This window comes from Sinocyclocheilus grahami, unplaced genomic scaffold (genome assembly GCF_001515645.1).
Source record: "Sinocyclocheilus grahami isolate Dianchi unplaced genomic scaffold, SAMN03320097.WGS_v1.1 scaffold191.1, whole genome shotgun sequence".
Classification (NCBI taxonomy): Eukaryota; Metazoa; Chordata; class Actinopteri; order Cypriniformes; family Cyprinidae; genus Sinocyclocheilus; species Sinocyclocheilus grahami.
This window is the reverse complement of record NW_015505370.1, coordinates 1,767,698-1,788,108: the sequence shown is the minus strand read 5'-3', so window position 1 is coordinate 1,788,108 and position 20,411 is coordinate 1,767,698. Positions and strand designations below refer to the sequence as shown.

The window sequence follows — 20,411 nt, the reverse complement described above, 5'->3', positions numbered from 1 at the left end:
AATTTTTTTTATGTCATTACATTGGATGGAGCTTAGAAACAAATGGAGAAAAACATTTAAAAATATATATTTTTTATTAATATTTTATTCTATTTTCTAATAGAGGACGTGAGGACTAAGTTATTTAAAAAAAAGTGTATATATATATATATATATATATACTATGTATATATATATGTTATGAAAGATGATTTGATATACTACTGTACTTAAATGTCCATAAATTGGTATTCCCATTCTATACAATGTTTGTATACATTGCATCTAATTTGCATATGAATGTGTTCTTGGGGCAAACCATAATGAAAAAAAGAAGTGTAGTAATGGGAGTAATAACTTGGCAACATTTTCATAAGAATATCTCATATTTCGTAGTAATGTTGACCTATAATTTCTTTCTTGATTGACTTGTCGTGTCTCCCCAAAATGTCTGATTAACATGGTGTTTGTCCTGGTGTCCTCTACAGAAGACATGTATGAAAATTATGCCCTGTTTTGTAACAAACAGTCATATTCCGATTTGAAACCCCATAACATTTTTCTGTTTTTTTCTTTTACAACAAACAATTTGAAAATTAGCCAGATTTAAATGAGAATTACAAAACACTAATCATATTTCCCTAAGAGTGCAAAATTGGATCATTCTGTCAATATCAGTCATATTTAAAGAGCAAGGAGAGAGTGTTTATGATCAAATCTCCACATTTGATATCTCTAAAAAGCCCTGAATGTGCTCTGTACAGGACATCCAGACTTAAAACAGTGGCATGTGTGGTCTCAGAGAAATTCACTAAAATATAATGTTCTCTACAGAGGACAGAAGTCTATGCCTGGGTCCCAGGAGGCTATTCTATACATTAAATCACACGACACGGATCATAACTGTACAATAAAATACGCCCTCTCGCGGTAAGGCGACGCAAACCTGTCTAGACCAGAATTACTGGAATGTGACACTGAAAACGAAGTAAATTATTGGGAAAAAATAAATAAATAAAACTTAAATAAGTCTTTACTGTAAAAATTCAAAAATCATTAACAAACATTTCACAGTCAACGGTTATCTGAGGCAAGGTGCCGTTTTCTTAGTGGGACGAGAAAGACTGTGGGCTAGGCTGCTCTCTGACCAACTTGATCTCGTTACTTCGTTAGGGTTTCGGTTGAAGTTAGTTACCGTTGGCATAGACTCCCTCTCAGGCACACCTTCTGCTGCTCTTATCTAAGAGGGCGTGTCCGAAACGAGTCTAGTAGCCTAAGCGAGGAATCACCTGAGCTCATCACACCAGCAGCGCACAGGTGTCAAAATGGGCAAAGCAGCTGGACGCTGGGACTTTGAGTGGGTCTATAATGAGCAACCGCACACATGGAGAAGAAAAGAAATATTAGGTACGTTTAAATGAAACAACAGAAAGACACTTGTACGTCAGCAGAATTCGCTAGAACTTAATATAGACGTGATATGATTTCGGTTAGCCGACTGACTTGAATTGAATTTAAATATCCATTTAAGCAATTGGGAGCGTGTAGATTTTGTTTTCTGGGTGTTTATTTTGTGTTGGTAAAGATATATATAACTCGGCTGTGTGCAAGAAGCACTTTATCTCATTACCAGTGCCTGATGTCACGGCATAACTCTGATTATAAAGGTATTCGGACAATTAAGATTACATTTCATCAGTGCATATCTTACCGAACTAATTTAAAATTCAAAAAAGGTTATTCAATATAGATTCTTACTAGGCTACATATAGGCGTATACATTAGGGGAGCGCGGGGCACAAAGTAACGCGGGGTAAGTTGTAACACAGGTGGTTTAAATATTTCCACACATGCTAGCATAACCAAATTTACAGCATTTACTAGTTACTATATCAACATTATATAGAGAAAAAAAATGCACCAAAATGCAAAAGTTTTTTGAAGATATCGCTGAACATTTATTTTACCATAGTAAAATTATATTTCTGGCTAAAGTAAATTTTTCATCTCAGTTTTTATTACTCATTTAAAATTAGACAAATATGCTATTATTTTAATCTCCAATCTGTTATTTATCAGTTTAAATTATTTTTTAATGCTTCGCTAACTATCAGAAGACGGTAACCGGTTTTAAATTCCAGTTGCGCAGATGGGGCATGTTGTAACACTGTGTTACAATGTGCCCTGCTGTGCTATTCTATGACATTAGCGATGTAATTCACACTATTTACTTTAATACATTTTAATGATAAACGACGAGAAACAGGTGAATAAAGACTGACAGTCAATGTTTAATGTTAAGAAATTATTGTTTCAAGACATGTAAAGCATTTTGGCTAGTTTATGTGGGCCGTCCCAAGCATGGTTGCAATGTGTTCATTGTCAAACTCCAAAATCAGATTATTTTTAATTCTTAAAAAACGCCATTATTTTATTTGAAATAAATAATTATTTTATTTTGTTGACAAAATATTTTAGTTTGTCTTGTATATTTTTTTCATGCGATCAGATAACATTTTAAGCTGTCATATGGTCATGTTACAACGTGCCCCTCGGCTGTTACAATGTGCCCCACCTATGGGGCATGTTGTCACATTTCACTTCCAATTTTTGAGGGTAAATAAAGAAAAATGTATACACTGTAATTATGAAACAAAGCGACATATTTGTACTAGACGAATGTGAAATTACTGTGGATAAAAAAAATTATACTCTGAACCCCATGTGGATTTACACAATTTGAAAAAGTCAAAAAGTGTTACTTTGTGCCCCGCTCTCCCCCTGACAACTTTCTCTGGAAGAGTGTGCGCGTGCCGATGAGCGTGTGTGCGTACGTATGTGTGTGCTTGTAAGTGTGAAGAGGATGCGTTTTTTTTTTTTTTTTTTTTACATACTCTGTAATCGTGTGTTATACATACTAAATATGAACTCCCCTCATCCTGCTTGTGATCGAGATCAAGCGTAGGGCAGCGCGGGACACAAAGTAACGCGGGGTAAATTGTAACACGCGTGGATTATATATTTCCACACATGCTGGCATAACCAAATTTACAGCATTTACTAGTTACTATATCAACATTATATGGAGAAAAAAAGTGCGCCAAAATTCAAAAGTTTTTTGAAGATATCGCTGAACATTTATTTTACCATAGTAAAATTATATTTCTGGCTTAAGTCAATTTTTGATCTCAGTTTTTATTACTCATTTAAAATGAGACAAATCTGCTATTATTTTCATCTCCAATCTGTTATTTATCAGTTGAAATAATTTTAAATCAGGAGACAGTAAGACTATTCGATGACATTAGCGATGTAATTCACACCATCTACTTTAAAACATTTTAATGATAAACGACGAGAAACGGGTGAATAAAGACTGACAGTCAATGTTTAATGTTAAGAAATTATTATTTCAAGACATGTAAAGCAATTTGGCTCGTTTATGTGGGCCGTCCCAAGCATGGTTGCAATGTGTTCATTGTCAAACTCCAAAATCAGATTATTTTTAGTTCTTAAAAAACGCCATTATTTTATTTGAAATAATTAATTTTATTGACTAAATATTTTAGTTTGTCTTGTATACTTTTTTCATTCGATCAGATAACATTTTAAGCTGTTATATGGTCATGTTACAACGTGCCCCTCAGATGTTACAATGTACCCCACCTACGGGGCATGTTGTCACATTTCACTTCTAGTTTTTGAGGGTAAATAAAGAAAAACCTATACACTGTAATTATGAAACAAATCGACATTTGTACTAGACAAGTGTGAAATTACCGTGGATTATAAAATTATACCCTGAACCCCATGTGGATTTACACAATTTGAGAAAGTCAAAAAGTGTTACTTTGTGCCCTGCTCTCCCTTACTTTTCCATAGGTTTAGTCTAATATAGTTAGGCTAATAACGAGTGTAGACCGGTGAATCAGATGTTTTACCTGCCTCACATCTATCAGACAATGGCTGCAGGAGGTGATCATTTGTGTAAACTGATTCCATGCATTATTGGCACAATAGCAGTGAGTCTTGCTTGGTAACAACATTCTAGTCTTACGGCCATAACTGTGAAGATATCATGTCACAAGCTCAATTCCTCATAAAACACATTTATGAGCAGCTTGGAGATTTCAGCATATCACAAGATGGAAGGCCAGAGTGTTTTTTTCTTATTATTTTGTGTATAGAAATAAGGAACTAAAAAGCTGGCACTCTTTTGACAGATCACATTGAACTGTAAGAACTGCCCCTTGTTACGTCTAGAGACGCAGTCTTTATTGTTATGATTTATCAGAAAAGCTGTGTTTTTTTCCCTGTGTTTCTTTCTCTGTTAACCCTTTGGCTCCTCCTACTCAATCTGTCTGGCAGGTAGCTGATTGCCCCCAGCTACGCTTACCAGTTAAGAGTGCGCCAGCATAAAAGCAGAGCAGCAACTACCAAAGTTGGAGAAAACGTTCCCCCAAGAGCCCAGCCTGTTGCTATTGTCTACAAACTTGTTTATTATTGTTTGGTTTATTTGGGAGTTCTAGGGAGGTGGGTGCCATTTTTCTTGAACCCTGTTTTCTCCTGTTTTGTGGCCAGGAAGGGAGTTAGGATACAAACCTGTTGTTATTTTTCTTTTCTTTGTTAGATTAGTTAGAGGATTAAATTATCTAGTTTGTTTTTTGTTTGTTATTTTGGCCTTGCCCTCTCCTGAAACTATTGCTTCCCTTTTTACTACTTCCTATTTTTTAATATACCTTTTGTATTTGTTCCATGAGCTGTCAAATAAAAACCTTTATGGTAACTTGTTGCTTGTGGTGCTGAGCAGGACTCAGACTAGCGCTCTTTAAATTATTTGTTGTTTTGTTGCGTCCGCTTATACCCCTAGATTCATGCAGGATGTAACAAATTGGGGGCTCGTCCATTCGTTTAATCATTTCGTGGAACATAGTAGTTTGGTTCTTTGTTTGATAACCTGGCTTTTGTTGTCATAGTTATCATAAGTTTCTTGGCAGCTTCGAACTTGTGCGGGTGAGGAAGCGTGTATGTTATAATTGAATTATGGAATTTGATTTGGTCAAGTTTTCTTTGTCTCCGACAGTGGAAGAGTTTGACAGGTGTAGAAAAAAAAGATCTGATTGTGATTGCAGAGTTTTTTAATATTCCTGTCAACAAGGAGGCAAAGAAACAAGGCATCAAAGATGTTGTACCGAAAGCTTGTCCAAGCAGGTATTTTGCCAGTAGATTCTAACGTTGGCGGGGAAGCTGCGTCGGAAGAGTCTATTTCCTTTCATAGTAAAGGAGGCAATTTGAGTTCTGATATAGCCTACTTTGATTGTGCTTCGTTTAAAATAATTGGATCTCAAGCTTAAGAAGCAGGAGCATGAAACTCAGCTGTTAAAGTTGAAAGCTCTGGAAATTGAGGCGGACGAAGATATTAAGCTTCGAAAGTTGGATCTCGAAGCTCAGACTCTTCATAGTAGGGCGGTTCCATTGCCTATAGGTCTCGTCCTCCCTCTTCCAGTGTTTCTGTGCCGACAGAGACAGATTTTGATGTGAGTAGGTACGTAAAATTGGCCCCTCCCTTTCGTGAAGGTGAAGTGGATGCGTATTTTATTGCATTCAAGTGTATTGCCACAAAATTGAACTGGCCAAGGGATTTGTGGTCTCTTTTGGTACAGAGCAATATTGCTGGCAAAGCTGAAGAGACGTGTGCGGCGTTGCCAGTTGAGAGTTCATTAGATTATAACGCTGTTAAATCTGCGGTGCTCCGTGCATATGAATTGGTTCCTGAAGCATACAGGCAAAAGTTTAGGCTGTGTTCAAAGCTGCCTAGCCAAACTTTCAGAGTTTGCAAGAGTAAAGCAGGTACTGTTTGAGAAGTGGTGCTTCGCAAGCAGAGTCACAGCTTTTGAAGGACTTCAGGAAATTTTGTTGCTGGAGGATTTCAAGAGTTGTTACTGTAATTCTCCATCAATAGACCCTGAAAAACACCTTTTGATATGATATTGTGAGGTTGCATGGGTAGTTTTACACCTCAAGCTTTTTAACCCTCATGTGGTGTTCGGGTCCTTTTTGCTCTGTAACCTCGTAAGTGTGATAGGGTTCTGAACACAACACAAGGGTTAAATATTAATAATGTATTCTTTTATCGTCTTCAGACTATTGCAGAAAGGATTAGGGTGCCAGTATTATTTACAAACTGTTGTATTGTATATTTAAAGTTGATGATAGTTTCTATAAATTATTTTATATTAAGTAAAATATATAAAATATATAAAAAAGTTTATAATATTATATACAAAACATAACATTATATACAAAATCTTTTATAAGTAATGCTGAAAACCTGGTGTTAAATTGAATGGTGTCATTGCATTCCAAAAAATAAAAATGTCATCATAGACCAATATAGGATTGTTTTTGTTTTTTAGTACAACCCAAAGCATCACTTTAGGTTGTACTGCCATCTGACTGGAGTTTGGGAGTTTGTGGTAATTTTATTTACACACTTTATGACATTTGGTTACTCATTACACAGGTGAACTTGTCCAGTGTTCAGAAACACTGCATGCATGTTGTATTATTTTAGGCTTAAATGTGATTTTCAGAAGCTGAAACGCAAACACTTTGTTTCAAATAAACCTGTTTGTGTGTTTCCGTGACATTAAGCCATGACAGGTGTGATCTTGTTCAGAGTAGATGAGGCTCAAGGGGCAGGAAAAGGCGCATCCAAGAATCTCCACCTACATGTGTACAAGAACATCACCGCATTTGAAGCCCTATAGCAGGGATCCTCAAATCTGGCCCACGAGATCCACTTTACTGCAGAGTTTAGCTCTAACCCTAATCAAACACACCTGAGCATGCTAATCAATGTCTTCAGGATCATTAGAAAATCACAGGTAGGTGAGATGATCAGGGTTGGAGCTAAACTCTGCAGCGCATTGGCCCTCCAGAGCAAGATTTGAGGAACCCTGCCCTATAGTGTTGCCGGCAGCCACAGCTGTGCTTGTTTTGTGAGGGCTATTTGTTTGACTGATATGTAAAATGTAAAGGGAAAACAAATACACAGATAATTTGACATATGGAACTGAACCAGGAGCATTTCCTTGTTCAATAATGGCTGAGGTGCCCATTTCACTTTCCCTACTGTGAATAGCCCTAGATGAAAAAATAAAAAATAAAAAATATATATATATATATATATATGATACACATGTAACCATACACTTAAGCATAAACCAGTAGAAAATGTGGCAATATAAACAATTTGCAAACAGACATTATACAAATTGCATGAAAAAGTCTTATGGCAGATTTTTGCGTGCAGGTCACCTGTAATTGTATAGGTGAAAGTGAGCACTGTGAGAAAGAGCTTTGTGGAACTTGTATAAAGGGATTCTGCAGCGGTGAATGATGATGAGTAAACAGAACATTAGCTGGGCAAACAAATCTAATTAAAAAGGCACACCATCAGGGGGAGTGTCTGTCCCTTGTGGAGAATTAGTAAGTGGTTGACTACCTAAGCAACATAGTGCCTTAGCATGTTTAATAGGTTACCACTATAGCAACAGCAAGTAATAATCTTTAATAATTTTTGTAATTTAATTGGGATGTGAAGGCTTAATTTCAAGTACAGTCTGTCTTTGACAAATACTTGAACATAAAAAAGACTTCAATAAAGATATATGATCATCTCTATTACAAGATACTAATTTCAAGAACTCAAGCAGCAGTTTTAGCATAATGGTTTAAAGGATGATTGCGCTACTGCAGAATGCACAATACTGTATATACTGTAATTGTTTATGTGTAGTGAGACGCTTGTAGTTTTATGTCTCTCATATCACTTTGTGGTCTTTCATGCTTCTCATATAATAAAACTATTTCATTCAAAGCTGTATTTTATGGCCCTTTGGTCATCTCTTTCAGATGATAATATTCAGATTTTTTTTTATTTATATGCACATAAATGCATACATGTATGCATATAAATGTGTGTACTGGTCACCAAAAGTTTGGAATAATTGAGTTATTTTATGCTCACCAATTTGATCAAATACAGTAAAAACAGTTATTGTGAAATATTATTACAATTTAAAATAATTGTTTTCTGTTGCCATATATTTTAAGTTCCCTCTCGAGTCGGTCTCAACACTGCGTCATCGAAGATGTCACTTTGGGTTATCTCCTCCTTCCTCGAATCTATTGAAGCCTTATGAAATCTCACGGGTGATCATTTGCCTGCCAATGGCGTTCAAGCGTACAAAATAGGTGGCGCTAACAACCATTGCCTCAGATCACGGCCATTTGGGCACCTTATTTGTAATAAGCCTCTATAAAATGTCGACAAATTAAAAGACTAGACCCATAAGAATATATTAATAATCATAAAATAATATATTTCCTTGTAGAGAGAGTGGTAGAGAACGCGTTAAACTCGGAGCGCTCTGGCGGCTGTCTGACTGATCCGCCAGTGGATCTTGTTAAGGCATACTGCCAGCCAGCCACTGACAGGTCACGTGACCTGCCACTGGCAGCTGCCACCAACCACTGACAGGTCACGTTTTTTGGCACTGGCAGCTGCCACCAACCACTGGCATGTCACGTGACCTGTCAGTGGCGGCTCCTGCCAGCCAGTTGAAGATTGAACCCCTACTGACAAGAAGCCATCTAGGCTACAGCTCACCGTTGAGGTATGCTCATCTGGGGGATGATGCCTGGATTGCCGCTCCCCTGCAGCGTTCCAGTAAGTATGACATTTCTTTCAGATGCCTTCCGGACCGCTGTGTTTCTGCCTGGGCGATGCCCACTTAGAAGCAGCGCTGCGTGAGTCCGTCTGTCATCAATAACAGGTGGACCATGGACTCCGGTGATGAGTTCATGCCGACTAAGCGTCCGCATTCGTCTCACCCAACCCTCTCCGGGCATGGAAAAACATCCAGTCGCTCACTCAAGAGCACAGTAATAAGCAAGCCCCCCCGCCTCAGGGCAGCAGTCTGCTGTGTACAGAAGCAAAGTTGCCGCCTGCGCCTTGCCGGTGCCGTGCCGAAAATTGATCGTCTGCCGAAAACTGATTGCCGTCCGCGTCCGTTTTACACTTGCCAAAAACTGATTAGCCTACAGACACTACTTATTGAGGGAACTCTTCTTTCTGCCTCAGAATGACTTGATTTCATTCATTGTTATATTTGATAGATTCTAGCTCATTCAGTCCTTTTTACCCGTTGAAATACCTTTTAAATGGCCAATAAAACCTATAAAATGCAGTTTTACATTTGCCAAAAAGTGAACTGTTCTTTCTGCCTCAAAATGACTTGATTTCATTCATGGTTGTTGTCAAAGTATTACAGGTAAAAAGGACTGAATGAACAATAATCTATCAAATATAACTCCAATTAATGAAATCAAGTCATTCTGATGCAGAATGAACAGTTCACTCAATAAGTAGAGAGTCTGTATTCACTTTTTGGCAAGTGTAAAACGGACGACAATAAGTTTTCGGCACGACACCGGCACTCACCCAACATAAGTAGGCTACCCCACTGCCTCAGAGCAGCGGTTTGCCGTGCGCAGATCTCATTGCTGTGACCTGCTGTGCACAGAGGAGGAAGCGCTTTGATTGCTCACTCACTCGAAGCAGTAAGCAGCCCCCCACCTCAGAACGGCGGTCTGCCTTCCGTAAAGCATTGAGCTTCGGCCACTCGCTCACTCTCATGCAGCTCCCCGCCTCAGAGCGGTGACTGGTCATGTATTGAGTACAAAGCGTTAGCCACTCACACGCTCATGCGATATAAGCAGCCCCTCATCTCAAAGCGGCGGTCTGTGCTATATAAAATGCTTCGGCCACTTCCTTCCACTGCCTTCTGTGTTGAACTCCGGCTTTCTCATGTGGGTGTGAAGTAGGCTATTCTCTTTCTTCAGGTAAGATAAAGTTCCAAATAAAAGCATAAAGTTAAGTGCTTCTGCCCATGTCGGATTGTACAGAGGCGTGACATGCTCTTTGATATTTGTGGCCATGCCCCTCTCTGGCACGTGTTTCAACTAGGTCGTATAGGCCGATATGCAGTGCCATTGCTAGCACTAATAGCTACTGCATATGCAAAACTGATGAGCATTCATGCCGCAGCTTTCTGTGTTCTATTATTTCAGTAGTATTCAGGACAGGGCTGTCCTTGGCTGACGCAGGACCTGGTGCGAGGTAGGGCGCGGGGCCCCCCTCTGTCCATTCGTCGTGGGGCCCCCTCAAGCGCGGGTCCCGGTGCGACCGCACCTGTTGCACCCCCCTAAGAACACCCCTGATTCAGGCACTACAGCTGTAGCAATCTGCCCTGATTTTGTACTTATGATCTTGGTTCTTCTCGAAACAAATTTATGCTGGACGCAGTGAATATATTGTCACTCGTAAGAGCTGGTTTAATGTTGTATGCACCAATAAGCTTGTTGCATGTCAATTAGTCTGCATAATTCTGCATTTCATTAGTCCAGTTTTCCTCGAATGTGTACATTCATGGAATGTTTGAACCATCCAAAGAATGTGACTGGGCTTTGTTGTGATGCGAGCTCGCATTTCACAGGGCTGCTCACAGTTTGTAACTTATACTTCCATTCATTTCGAGCAGAGAAGTTTCTGCCTTTAAGAGTTCTCAGGAAGCACTCAGGCTGATGGCTGCGGCTTTGGTAGAGTGCTTTGCTTTGCTCTGCTCTCACTCATTGCCGCTGCAGTGGACATAAGTACAGGTGTTGGCACGATCGCCACCATTAACTGCACAGCATGGTCAGGCTTGCCACCAGTTGCAACATTATGTAATAGTGTCTGTTTTGCTGCCGCATGCATTATTTGGCCACCAGCACCCTGTGATGGTGCAGTGCTCACACTGTGGATGTCACATATCCCGGGGTAAACATTACTAGGTGATAGTGCCGTCACCTATCCATGAGTCTGCGGTGCTGAATGGCTGCTGTTAATGCAGTCTGGAGACAAGCACCGACATGAATGCTGGCAGTGAGTGTATGGTTAATCCAGGATGCAGGCGAGACCGCTGTCCTTTACAGTGTGTTTGCAGTAGTCTAATGCTTGTGCGAATTGCTCTTATAGTTGCAATGCCGCTGAGCTTATAAGTACTTTGCATCACAGGAATAAATTACATTTTAAAATATATTTAAATAGAAAAGTTATTTTAAGTTGTAATATTTCACAATATTCTTTTATTTTTGATCATTTTTGATGTTTTGGTGAGCATAAGATACTTTTTTTCAAAAACATTAAAATCTTAAAACCTGTATGTGTACATATATATTTTTAAATGTAATTACTATTCAAAGATATCATCTCATGTTTTTAACATTGTTCTCTCTCTTCAGCAAAGTATCCTGAAATCAAGTCTTTGATGGGTCATGATCCCCAGCTGAAGTGGGTCGTGTCAGGGATGGTACTCACCCAGCTCCTGGCGTGTTACATGGTCCATGAGGTCTCCTGGAAATGGGTGTTGTTTTGGGCATATGCGTTCGGTGGCTGCATCAACCACTCTTTGACCCTAGCCATCCATGACATTTCACACAATGTGGCCTTTGGCACTAAAAGGGCACGCTGGAACCGCTGGTTCGCCATGTTCGCCAATCTCCCGATTGGCTTGCCTTATTCAGCATCCTTCAAGAAATACCACATCGACCACCATCGTTATCTCGGAGGAGATGGATTGGACGTAGATATTCCTACCGACCTTGAGGGCTGGTTCTTTTGCACCCCAGCCAGAAAGGTGCTCTGGCTCTTTCTCCAGCCTTTGTTCTATGCGATCCGTCCGTTGGTGGTGAACCCTAAGCCTGTGACAAGGTTGGAGATGCTGAATGCGGTCGTGCAGTTTGTGGTAGACATTATCATCTATTATTTTTGGGGTCTCAAGCCCATAGTCTACCTCATCGCTGGCTCTATACTGTGTATGGGCCTTCATCCCATCTCTGGACACTTCATCGCTGAGCACTACATGTTTATGAAAGGTCATGAAACCTACTCTTATTATGGCCCTCTCAACTTAATAACCTTCAATGTAGGATACCATATGGAGCACCATGACTTCCCCAGCATTCCTGGCAGCAAATTACCTGAGGTATGAGTTGGGCTATATTTCTGTGTTTTTAGGAATATGCGGTATTCAAATTCTGGCCAAGACAAAGATTGTGGCAGATATTAAAATTATACTTTTTTTTTTGTTTTGTTTTGTTGAAAGAAATAAAACAAATGAAATAATTTGCTTTTACACATTGCAAGTGAATTTAGGCATCATAATATAATGTATAGTATGAAAATGAATATTTAAGCATTCATGGATATTCAGTGAACAATAAATCAATGTTTTAAGATGAAGGCGAATTGATGACGGGAAATGTAATCTAAATGTAAAATTAAAGGAAATGAGCACACAAAATTAAATATCCAATACTGACTAATACAATAAAATAAAATAATCATGATTATTGACTAATAACCGATATGTAACTGATATATTGTACATCTCTATTGCTACTACTTTTCTTTTAATGAAAAGTAGTTTAAAGTTGCCAAACAATCAGATAACACCAAAGCCTGTAATTTTATTCTTAAGATAAATTCATAAGTTCAATTCCAAAATGTTTTATTTTTTTTTGCTTAGGAAACTAATTAACTTCCTTCTTTAGATAATTTGAGTGAATCCGGCCCCAGAATTGTAATACTTCTCAGGAAGTTTACTTTTCAGGCTAGAGCTTAAGTGGAAATGTCATGGGAATGTAAAACCCTCTATTGATTTTGACAATGTTACTGATTAAGAGGAAGAATGTGTGAGACTAACTAGAAAGACTAATATTTGATATCGGTGTCCATAAGGCAATTTAATTGCATTTATAGCTTATAGACCTCACACCTTCAGTGTGAAAGAACCCCAAGGCATGTCTGTAAACTGATTACTCATGCAGTGTACTGTATCTGTTAAAATTTTAACCGTAAAGTATAATTATTAGCTGTATTGTATTTTGTTCGTATTCTTTGGTTCACATACTGTATTGTATATAAACTGAAATCTCATTATCAACGTTTCTGATTATTTTCTGACCTTTCCCATTTTGCAGGTCAAGAGAATTGCAGCAGAGTACTATGACTCACTCCCTCAACACACTTCCTGGATGCGAGTGCTCTGGGACTTTGTATTTGATGATGCAATCGGCCCCTACGCCAGAATCAAGAGACAATACAAACTTGGCAAAAAGGAATGAATTAGGTATTAGACTACTGATCTAACCAAATATATAAGGTATTTACACAAAGTTCTACACAAATCTGTGAGGCACTTGCAGGCATTAAATTAAAAAGGAACAAACCCTTTCACGCGTGAACCTGCATACCCTTTTCATTCTGTCACAGCATTTCATATAGATCCATCTGTACAATGTTTGAACAATAACTGCACATTCCCTGCGCCTGGGACCGTGTTACATGATTTGTGGTTTACTGTTTGGGTGTATCAAAGCCCAGCTAATCAGCTAAGCCTCATACCTAATTAAGACATGAAACTTTTAGATCTTTTGTTGTTCTTATAGTATCCATGTTTAATATCAATGCAGTTATTTGTGATTATCACCTTTGCCACTTTCTCAACTAAATCCAACTACTGAGATGCCAGTTAATATGTACCTGAGGAAAGAAGTGCTGAGATGAAATGATTAAGTGGACTTAATTCCTTTTCATCAGAGGCTTTTTTGAAAACTGAATATTTAATTGTTTTATGCACTGTTGTGTAACTAGAAGTCTTTAAATATTTTGTTTAATACATTCTGTTGTTTGCACTGTGACGGTTTAACTATGAACACCATATTGTTGTGGAATAGATTTGTTCAGCACAATGTATTTCAATAAATTTCCTTCTTACATGATGAATCTGAATAATGGCAGAGAGATTTTGTAAGGGGTCGTTTTTTAATGTTCAATGAGAATGTTTTTATTAGACGCATGAGACAAGACTGTTTAAAAGAAAAAGCTTTTAAAATTCTTTTAATTCCATCAATCTCACTCTCAACATGTTTAATTTAATTGTAATTTCTGTGAAATATCAACATCAACTTTAAAAATCAGGATCAACCTAATTAAACCAGGATACATTGTACGTTCAAACAATTCACCTAATACTTTAAGCCACTTTCAATAACGTTATGTGTGTATATATATATATATATATATATATATATTACACGTATATATTTCCATGTCCATCTCTTGAGCTCATTAAAAGAGCATCTATATTTAACCTCATACCTCCAAATCCGTTCTACTGAACTTCTGCATTGGCCAAAAACAAACAAACAAAATAACCAAAATGTCTCAAACTGTTTCAACTATAGTAGTTTGCTGACAGTTTAGCACAAATGTGTGCAGTTTGTACTTGAAACCAAAGAATAAGAGCAGTAATATAAAATATAAAAGGCTGTCGTGCAACTTTGTATCTCTCTCATTTAATATAATACAATAATAACAATGACCAATGAAATGATAAAAACTTAGAAAACAAAAATATCTTCATCAATTTCCAATTTGTTGACTTTAAGACTTGAAAGAGCGAGAGCAGCAAGCTGCACAGTGGACTGTCTCAACGTTCATACTGGAGGAAATAGAAATTTCAGTGTGAAGGTCTATATTTCCATTTGCTTGTTCATTCACTCATCCCTACACACAATCACTCGCTCCAATTCCTTCTGTTCCTCAGCTTTCCCTTGTCCTTCTCAATAATGCCTTGTATCTGCACAAGATTTCTGCAACTGAATTTTCCATAGCGTTGCAGACATGCTGCGAGAACATTTTCATGTGTGCGTTCCTGTACTTCCCCAAACCTTCAGTCGTCATTTGTCGTAGTCGTTGACATTTCTTAAGACTATGTGGAGCCAATTCTCAGCAGTTCCCTTCTAATGGCTAAACGAAAAAGAGAAAAATGTTTATTATTCTCAAGAACTGAAAAGATGCGTATAATTCTTTTTAAAAGTGATCATGCATCCTAAAACTTACCATCAATGATTTCTTCTTTTACTTTCTGCAATTCCCGCACAACCTCCTCCAAGATCTCCTTTTGAACACAACAGATTTTATCATCGTTAGCAGGCCAATCTGTCCTCATTTTTTACACAATACACAGCACAATAATATGCCATTTTGAAAGATATTCTGAACTAACCTGTTTCATTCTGTCAAAGTCAAATGACTCAGCATCACTGGTGCTTCCGATTGGTTTTGCCCTGTACAATGTTCATCATAAATATTTAAATGCAATTTGAATGATCAAAAATGTACCTGCAAGTCATGTTTGCTTTTAAAAAACGTGTAGATATATTAAATATTAATATTGCATTTTGATGCAATCTCAGTTTTTATAACCGGTTCTTTTTCAAAGAGTTCAAAAGAGGTCATTTTCCATGTGTTTACAAAAACATTCGATGCAAGCTTACACAAAACATAAAACCTACATTTTGTGGTTGTCCGTAAGCGAGCAGAACCGGCTTTGTTTGCATTTAGGTCATTCCAGGCTCATGTTGCCCAGGGCTTTACTTCCTTAACATGACCATTTGTATTGGCAACAGAGCAACAGACATTTACTCACATATGCAAACTCTAAGCTTGACCAAATCATTCATTTCACTGCTCTGGTGCAATCCTTCGGGGAATGCCTCAACAAATGTCAATTTTAAAGGAACTAAATGTTTTAAAATAACAAGAAACAAGAAGTCAAGTGTCAAGAGACAAAGAACTCACAGAACAGAGTGAGGAATGAAATGTTTACTGCATAGTAAACCTGTTAAAAATACCTTGACACAGCTGAAGACTTGTCTGCAGAGTTTGCTCGTTCCCATGGCTTCTTCACAGGATCTGAGGAGAACATTCAAAAACAGTTTTATTTTGCTCACCAAACCTAAATACATCTCATAATTTACCATAAAAAATATATGATCAAATTAATATATTTTTACTAAAAGGTTTTTAGTTTTCTGAATATCCTAAAAAAAAAAAAGTATCACGGTTTCCACAAAAATACAGTTGTTTTCAAAAATAATACGAAATGTATCTTGATCAAATCAGCATATTAGAATGATTTCTGAAGGATTGCGTGATACTGAAGACTGGAGTAATGGCTGCTGAAAAGTCAATTATAAACAATTATTTTAAATTATAATATAATTTCACAATATTATTTTTTACTGTATATTTGATCAAATATTTAGCATCGTTAAACATTAGACTTCTTTTAGAAATATTTAGAAAAATGACCGACCTCAAATTTTTGGATGGTAGTGTATATACAGTATACATTGCTAAATTAACAAAAAAAATGGTTTTGTAATTAAAAAAACACCACCTGAATTTTGTCCACGAGAAGATGAAGGCGATCCATTCGACTCCTCCTGCAAGAAAGAGATATCAGACTGATGTAATACACAATTTCAAAGGAATTGAACAGAAATACACAATCTGTGTGCGTTTTGACAAATAGTGTACAAAAGTCATACATTTTGACTGTCTTCTGGTTTCTCTGAGGCCTTCCTCCTACAGAATGATCATATTTAACAATCAAAATTTGTATTGCCACAAGTCATGGATCATTAGTTATGGAAACAAACAGGGCAGGAAATGGAGGCGTTCTGACCTCCGTGCTAAAAGGGCATTCATCTCCTGCATGAGACCCTCTCCACCTCCTCCACTGCCTCCACTGGAGCGATTGGCATCGTTCTTGCTACTGCTTTCCTCTGTCTAGAAAAGATAAAACATGAAATAATTAGGCAGCAAGATACTATTATTTAACTTTTTGCATAAAAAAAAGAAATATGTGAAACATGTTGAGGTTTGAGAAAGATAAGTGCCACTCACCCGCTGAACTTTTCGCAGCTTGGCACCAGCTAGAGCTGCAGCCAGACCTGGCGGAGCAGAACCTCCACCAGCCGGCAGTGGAGGCGGGTTAGGAGGGGGCCCTGTGGCGGGTGGTGGAGGCCCGGGTGGCGGAGGACCGGGTGGGGGAGGCCCGGGTGGGGGAGGCCCAGGAGGGGGCGGAGGGGCTGGAGGGGCTGGTGGACCCACCATGGATGCTGAGGTAGGGGGGTGAACGGGAGGGGTGGATGAGAGCATGGAAGGATGACCCGGTGGAACAGGAGGACCTGCTGGAAGAAAGGAAAGTATCACTGTTGTATTCTACACAGAGTGCCTAATTACAAATGCACTGACATAAAATACACTGCAATGGGGAACATTTGTATGGAAGCTTGTTTCCACCACTGAATAAAAAATAAAAAAGGTAATTGCTACTCATCTCACAATTCTGGCGTTTTTTTCTCACAATTGCGAGTTTACAATCTCGCAATTCTTACTTTTTTTTTCTCAGAATTGTGTGATATAACCTTGCAGTTGCAACAAGTTTAATTTCCTGCAATTCTGATTTTATAACTTGCAATTCTGAGAAAAAAGTCTCAATTGTTAGATAAAAAGTTGCTATTCTTTTTTAAAAAATTTTATTCTGTAGTGGAAACAAGCTTCAATGCATTTGTGCTGACTTAAAGGTAAAGTTGCGCATCACTGGCAAAATTGTAGAAAGCAGAATTGCAAATGAGGAAAATCTAAATCAAATCAAACAGACTCCGCAGTAACAATTTCTTTTTCTGCTGGCTCAGTGGGGATAGTACTTTAAAATTTATTATTCGCATTAGTAATATTAGATAAGACATTAGATAATATTAACTTGGAGACAAATCAGCAGAATTTGCATAATAATACATCACAGAAAACCAAGTGTTTAAATTTGCAAAGTAGATGTACAAGTTCAATGAACGTTCAGTGGAGCAACAAAAAGAACAAGTGACACTGGTCTGTCAAGTGGCCCAAACACTCTCACACTGGCCCTGGGTCAGCAGACCATCCTTAATGTCCAGCCCTGCATACAGTTGCATTTACATAATCATGTGAGATAGAACAAAGCATTGTAACTTCGAAAATATGATCAGCAAACAGCAAAAGCAAAAATGGAACAACGGGGGTTAGTTTAAGGTATGACACAACATTTAAACAATATTAACAAATCACCTTTGAGCAAACACACATGAACATCAATGCGATGTATGAATGTTTACTTTATAATATTAAATCATCCTTCCTCTACTCAGAAAATAGAAGTTGAGGCAACTGCCGTTTGTTCAAATGAGCTGCTGTGATTTTGTATAACACAGACAAAAAACCACAGCCTCATTAACAATTCTAGCGATTTTTGAGATCAACATGTCATCAGCCCAGTTCCCCCGGAACAGGTGTGTGAAGTCTTTTGGTGGTGGGCAATAAACTACAGAGTTTATTGCAGTTGTTTATTGTAAATAATATTGAGTAAGTAATATTGAGTTTATTGTAGCTGATGGGGGTCTGAAATACTTACTGCTGGACACTGTGGCATTCTGATAAACAGGAGAGGGAGATGTCTTGGGCGTTGCCCCCTCGCACAGAGTAGTGTGAGAGGTGGCTGTGGTGTTGAATGGGGGTGTGGCCTGGTATAGCTGCTGCTGGTTGAGGGCAGGGCCTTGGACGGGCTGGCCAATGAGAGGGGGCAGGGGGGAAGATTCTTGTATGGGATAGTGTGGGTGCGACGGAGCTCCAGAGGTGACCAGTGTAGGAGGGTTTTGGTACGGGCAGTACTCCTCTGCCGGGCCACTGGACGACTGTTGGTGGTGTGTTATAGGCTCCAAGTGGGATGTGTTAGCGGGAGCTTTGGAGCCACAGGTTGGGCCGTTGTTTAGGGGCGGCAAGGGTAGGGCGACAGGCAGGGCAGGTTGTTTGACTGGCACTGCCATTATAACAGGTGGCGATGCTGTGGGTAATGGGGCGTACATGTGGGTGGAGGACCATGTGGCATGTTTGGGGTCCTGGTGGGCCGTTGGAGGAGAAAGAGGGATTTGCTTGACATTGCGAGGTGGAGGGGTGATACCTGGCTGCACGGGGGAAAAAGCAGAAGCCAGAGAGGTGGAAAGCTGGGAAAGCTGCTGTGCCTTTTTTTGAGGGGAGTCCACAGTGCGGTAGCCACTCTCTCGTTCCTGGGAGGAAGAGGAGGTGTGGGAGGAAGGTTGCGTGGGGTTAAGGTGAGCATAGGAAGGGGGAAGAGTGTTAGCTCGATACTGTCTGAGGTCATGCAGCATGGTTTCGGACTGAGAGGCGGATGCTGATACTTTAAACTGAAGGGTGGAGACTGCGAAACAGAGAAAAAGACAACACAAATGACAAACGAAAAGAGAGAAACATGACAGTGATGAAAATCAGGCATCAAAGTGTACAAAGAAACTTAAAAAGATGAAAAGTGAGGAAAATATCCGATTTTTAAAGCATGTTGCATGCCTTGCAAACAGGTGAATCTCGCAAAAGCATCTTGATCAGACAGATTTCAGAAAAAGAGAAATTACAATTAAAATTAAGCATATTTTATGACCAAAATTTTGTTTCATAGTAACACTATTTTAATGACAATAAAACAACGCCCTCCCAAATTCTCTTTACAATAATGCCTCGGGATGTTTTACTTTTGAGATGTTTTAAAACAATTTTTCTTGTTCTCAATGGCGATTCTCATTACAAAAATTACTAAAAGTAGTAAGTATTCTGAAATCATATTTTAAAAGTAAATGTAAATTAATAGAACAAATACATGATATGCTTTTATAAATAAATATACAAAATGTAATACATTTAATTAGTTGTCAGGTATAGATATATTACTTGACCATTTAAATAAAAATTTTAATTATTATAATAATTTGTATTCTTATGTTGGATTACTATTATTATTATGTTGGATTACAGTATCTGTATAACAGTAATGACAATAGGGATTATCACAAAGAAATAATGCACAAAGAAAAAAATCTTAATTGTCCTTAAAACATGGTTATTTTATTTATTTATCTATTTATTTTCAGTAAAAATGACATGTTTTATGAGATTCACCAAAACAGAACTCACAAATGCTGTTAATGGCATTATGAAAGGCGACTGTCTTGGCTAAAATGATGCTGAAGCAGGGGCAGAAACAGAAAGAGAATGTTTGTGTATGAGAGAGGATGGGCAGCATGTGCTGTTTGGACTAGGGATCTGTTCTGTGGCCAGGGAATATGATATTCCTTAGTGTTAACACTTCTCCAAGCAGTCTGCAGGGTTACTCTGTGGGTGGCTTAATGAGTGTGTGTTTGTGTATCTCTTAATTGCACACTGTGCAGTCTCATATCATATTCCACAGAGGTGTGGCATCTTTAGTCTACCTGCAGAGCCAGATGTTCGTCGTTCTCTTTCCATCTGCATCTGATGCTGGTCCATCATTTGCCTAGAAACAAATGTTATCTCACTTAATGATGTTGGGCAAAGATAAATCTAAACACTTTCAATCCACCTTATGAAACTGACACAAAGACAAGCT

The 20,411-nt window shown here is 38.4% G+C and overlaps 2 protein-coding genes across 8 annotated transcripts in view; one reads left to right on the top strand and one right to left on the bottom strand.

Moving 5' to 3' along the window:
- The first annotated feature begins 1,266 nt into the window (after window positions 1–1,266).
- degs2 (delta(4)-desaturase, sphingolipid 2) lies at window positions 1,267–13,477 on the top strand. The gene is made up of 3 exons (XM_016285011.1): window positions 1,267–1,386; window positions 11,329–12,071; window positions 13,069–13,477. The coding sequence occupies exons 1-3, from the start codon at window positions 1,305–1,307 to the stop codon at window positions 13,210–13,212; spliced, it is 969 nt and encodes a 322-aa protein (XP_016140497.1). The 5' UTR covers window positions 1,267–1,304; the 3' UTR covers window positions 13,213–13,477.
- Window positions 13,478–14,021: 544 nt separating this feature from the next.
- The window catches only part of evla (Enah/Vasp-like a), a 35,458-nt gene continuing 29,068 nt past the window's right edge, over window positions 14,022–20,411 (bottom strand). For 6 of the 7 annotated variants that reach the window (XM_016285004.1, XM_016285005.1, XM_016285001.1 and 3 more), the window contains 10 exons: window positions 20,257–20,318; window positions 18,390–19,193; window positions 16,844–17,130; window positions 16,623–16,726; window positions 16,486–16,522; window positions 16,335–16,380; window positions 15,787–15,847; window positions 15,159–15,219; window positions 14,993–15,050; window positions 14,022–14,899 (listed from right to left, as the gene is read on the bottom strand). In XM_016285004.1, the coding sequence (XP_016140490.1) occupies window positions 14,862–14,899; window positions 14,993–15,050; window positions 15,159–15,219; window positions 15,787–15,847; window positions 16,335–16,380; window positions 16,486–16,522; window positions 16,623–16,726; window positions 16,844–17,130; window positions 18,390–19,193; window positions 20,257–20,318 (1,558 nt within the window). In that variant the 3' untranslated portion in view covers window positions 14,022–14,861. The remainder of the gene's footprint in view (window positions 14,900–14,992; window positions 15,051–15,158; window positions 15,220–15,786; window positions 15,848–16,334; window positions 16,381–16,485; window positions 16,523–16,622; window positions 16,727–16,843; window positions 17,131–18,389; window positions 19,194–20,256; window positions 20,319–20,411) is intronic. The other variant, XM_016285002.1, reaches the window with a different exon arrangement.

Coding starts and splice junctions, on each gene's coding strand:
- degs2 (XM_016285011.1), top strand. CDS start 1,305: ATGGGCAAAGCAGCTGGACGCTGGGACTTTGAGTGGGTCTATAATGAG. Junction 1,387..11,328: donor GAGAAGAAAAGAAATATTAG/GTACGTTTAAAT, acceptor CTCTCTCTTCAG/CAAAGTATCCTGAAATCAAG. Junction 12,072..13,068: donor CTGGCAGCAAATTACCTGAG/GTATGAGTTGGG, acceptor CCCATTTTGCAG/GTCAAGAGAATTGCAGCAGA.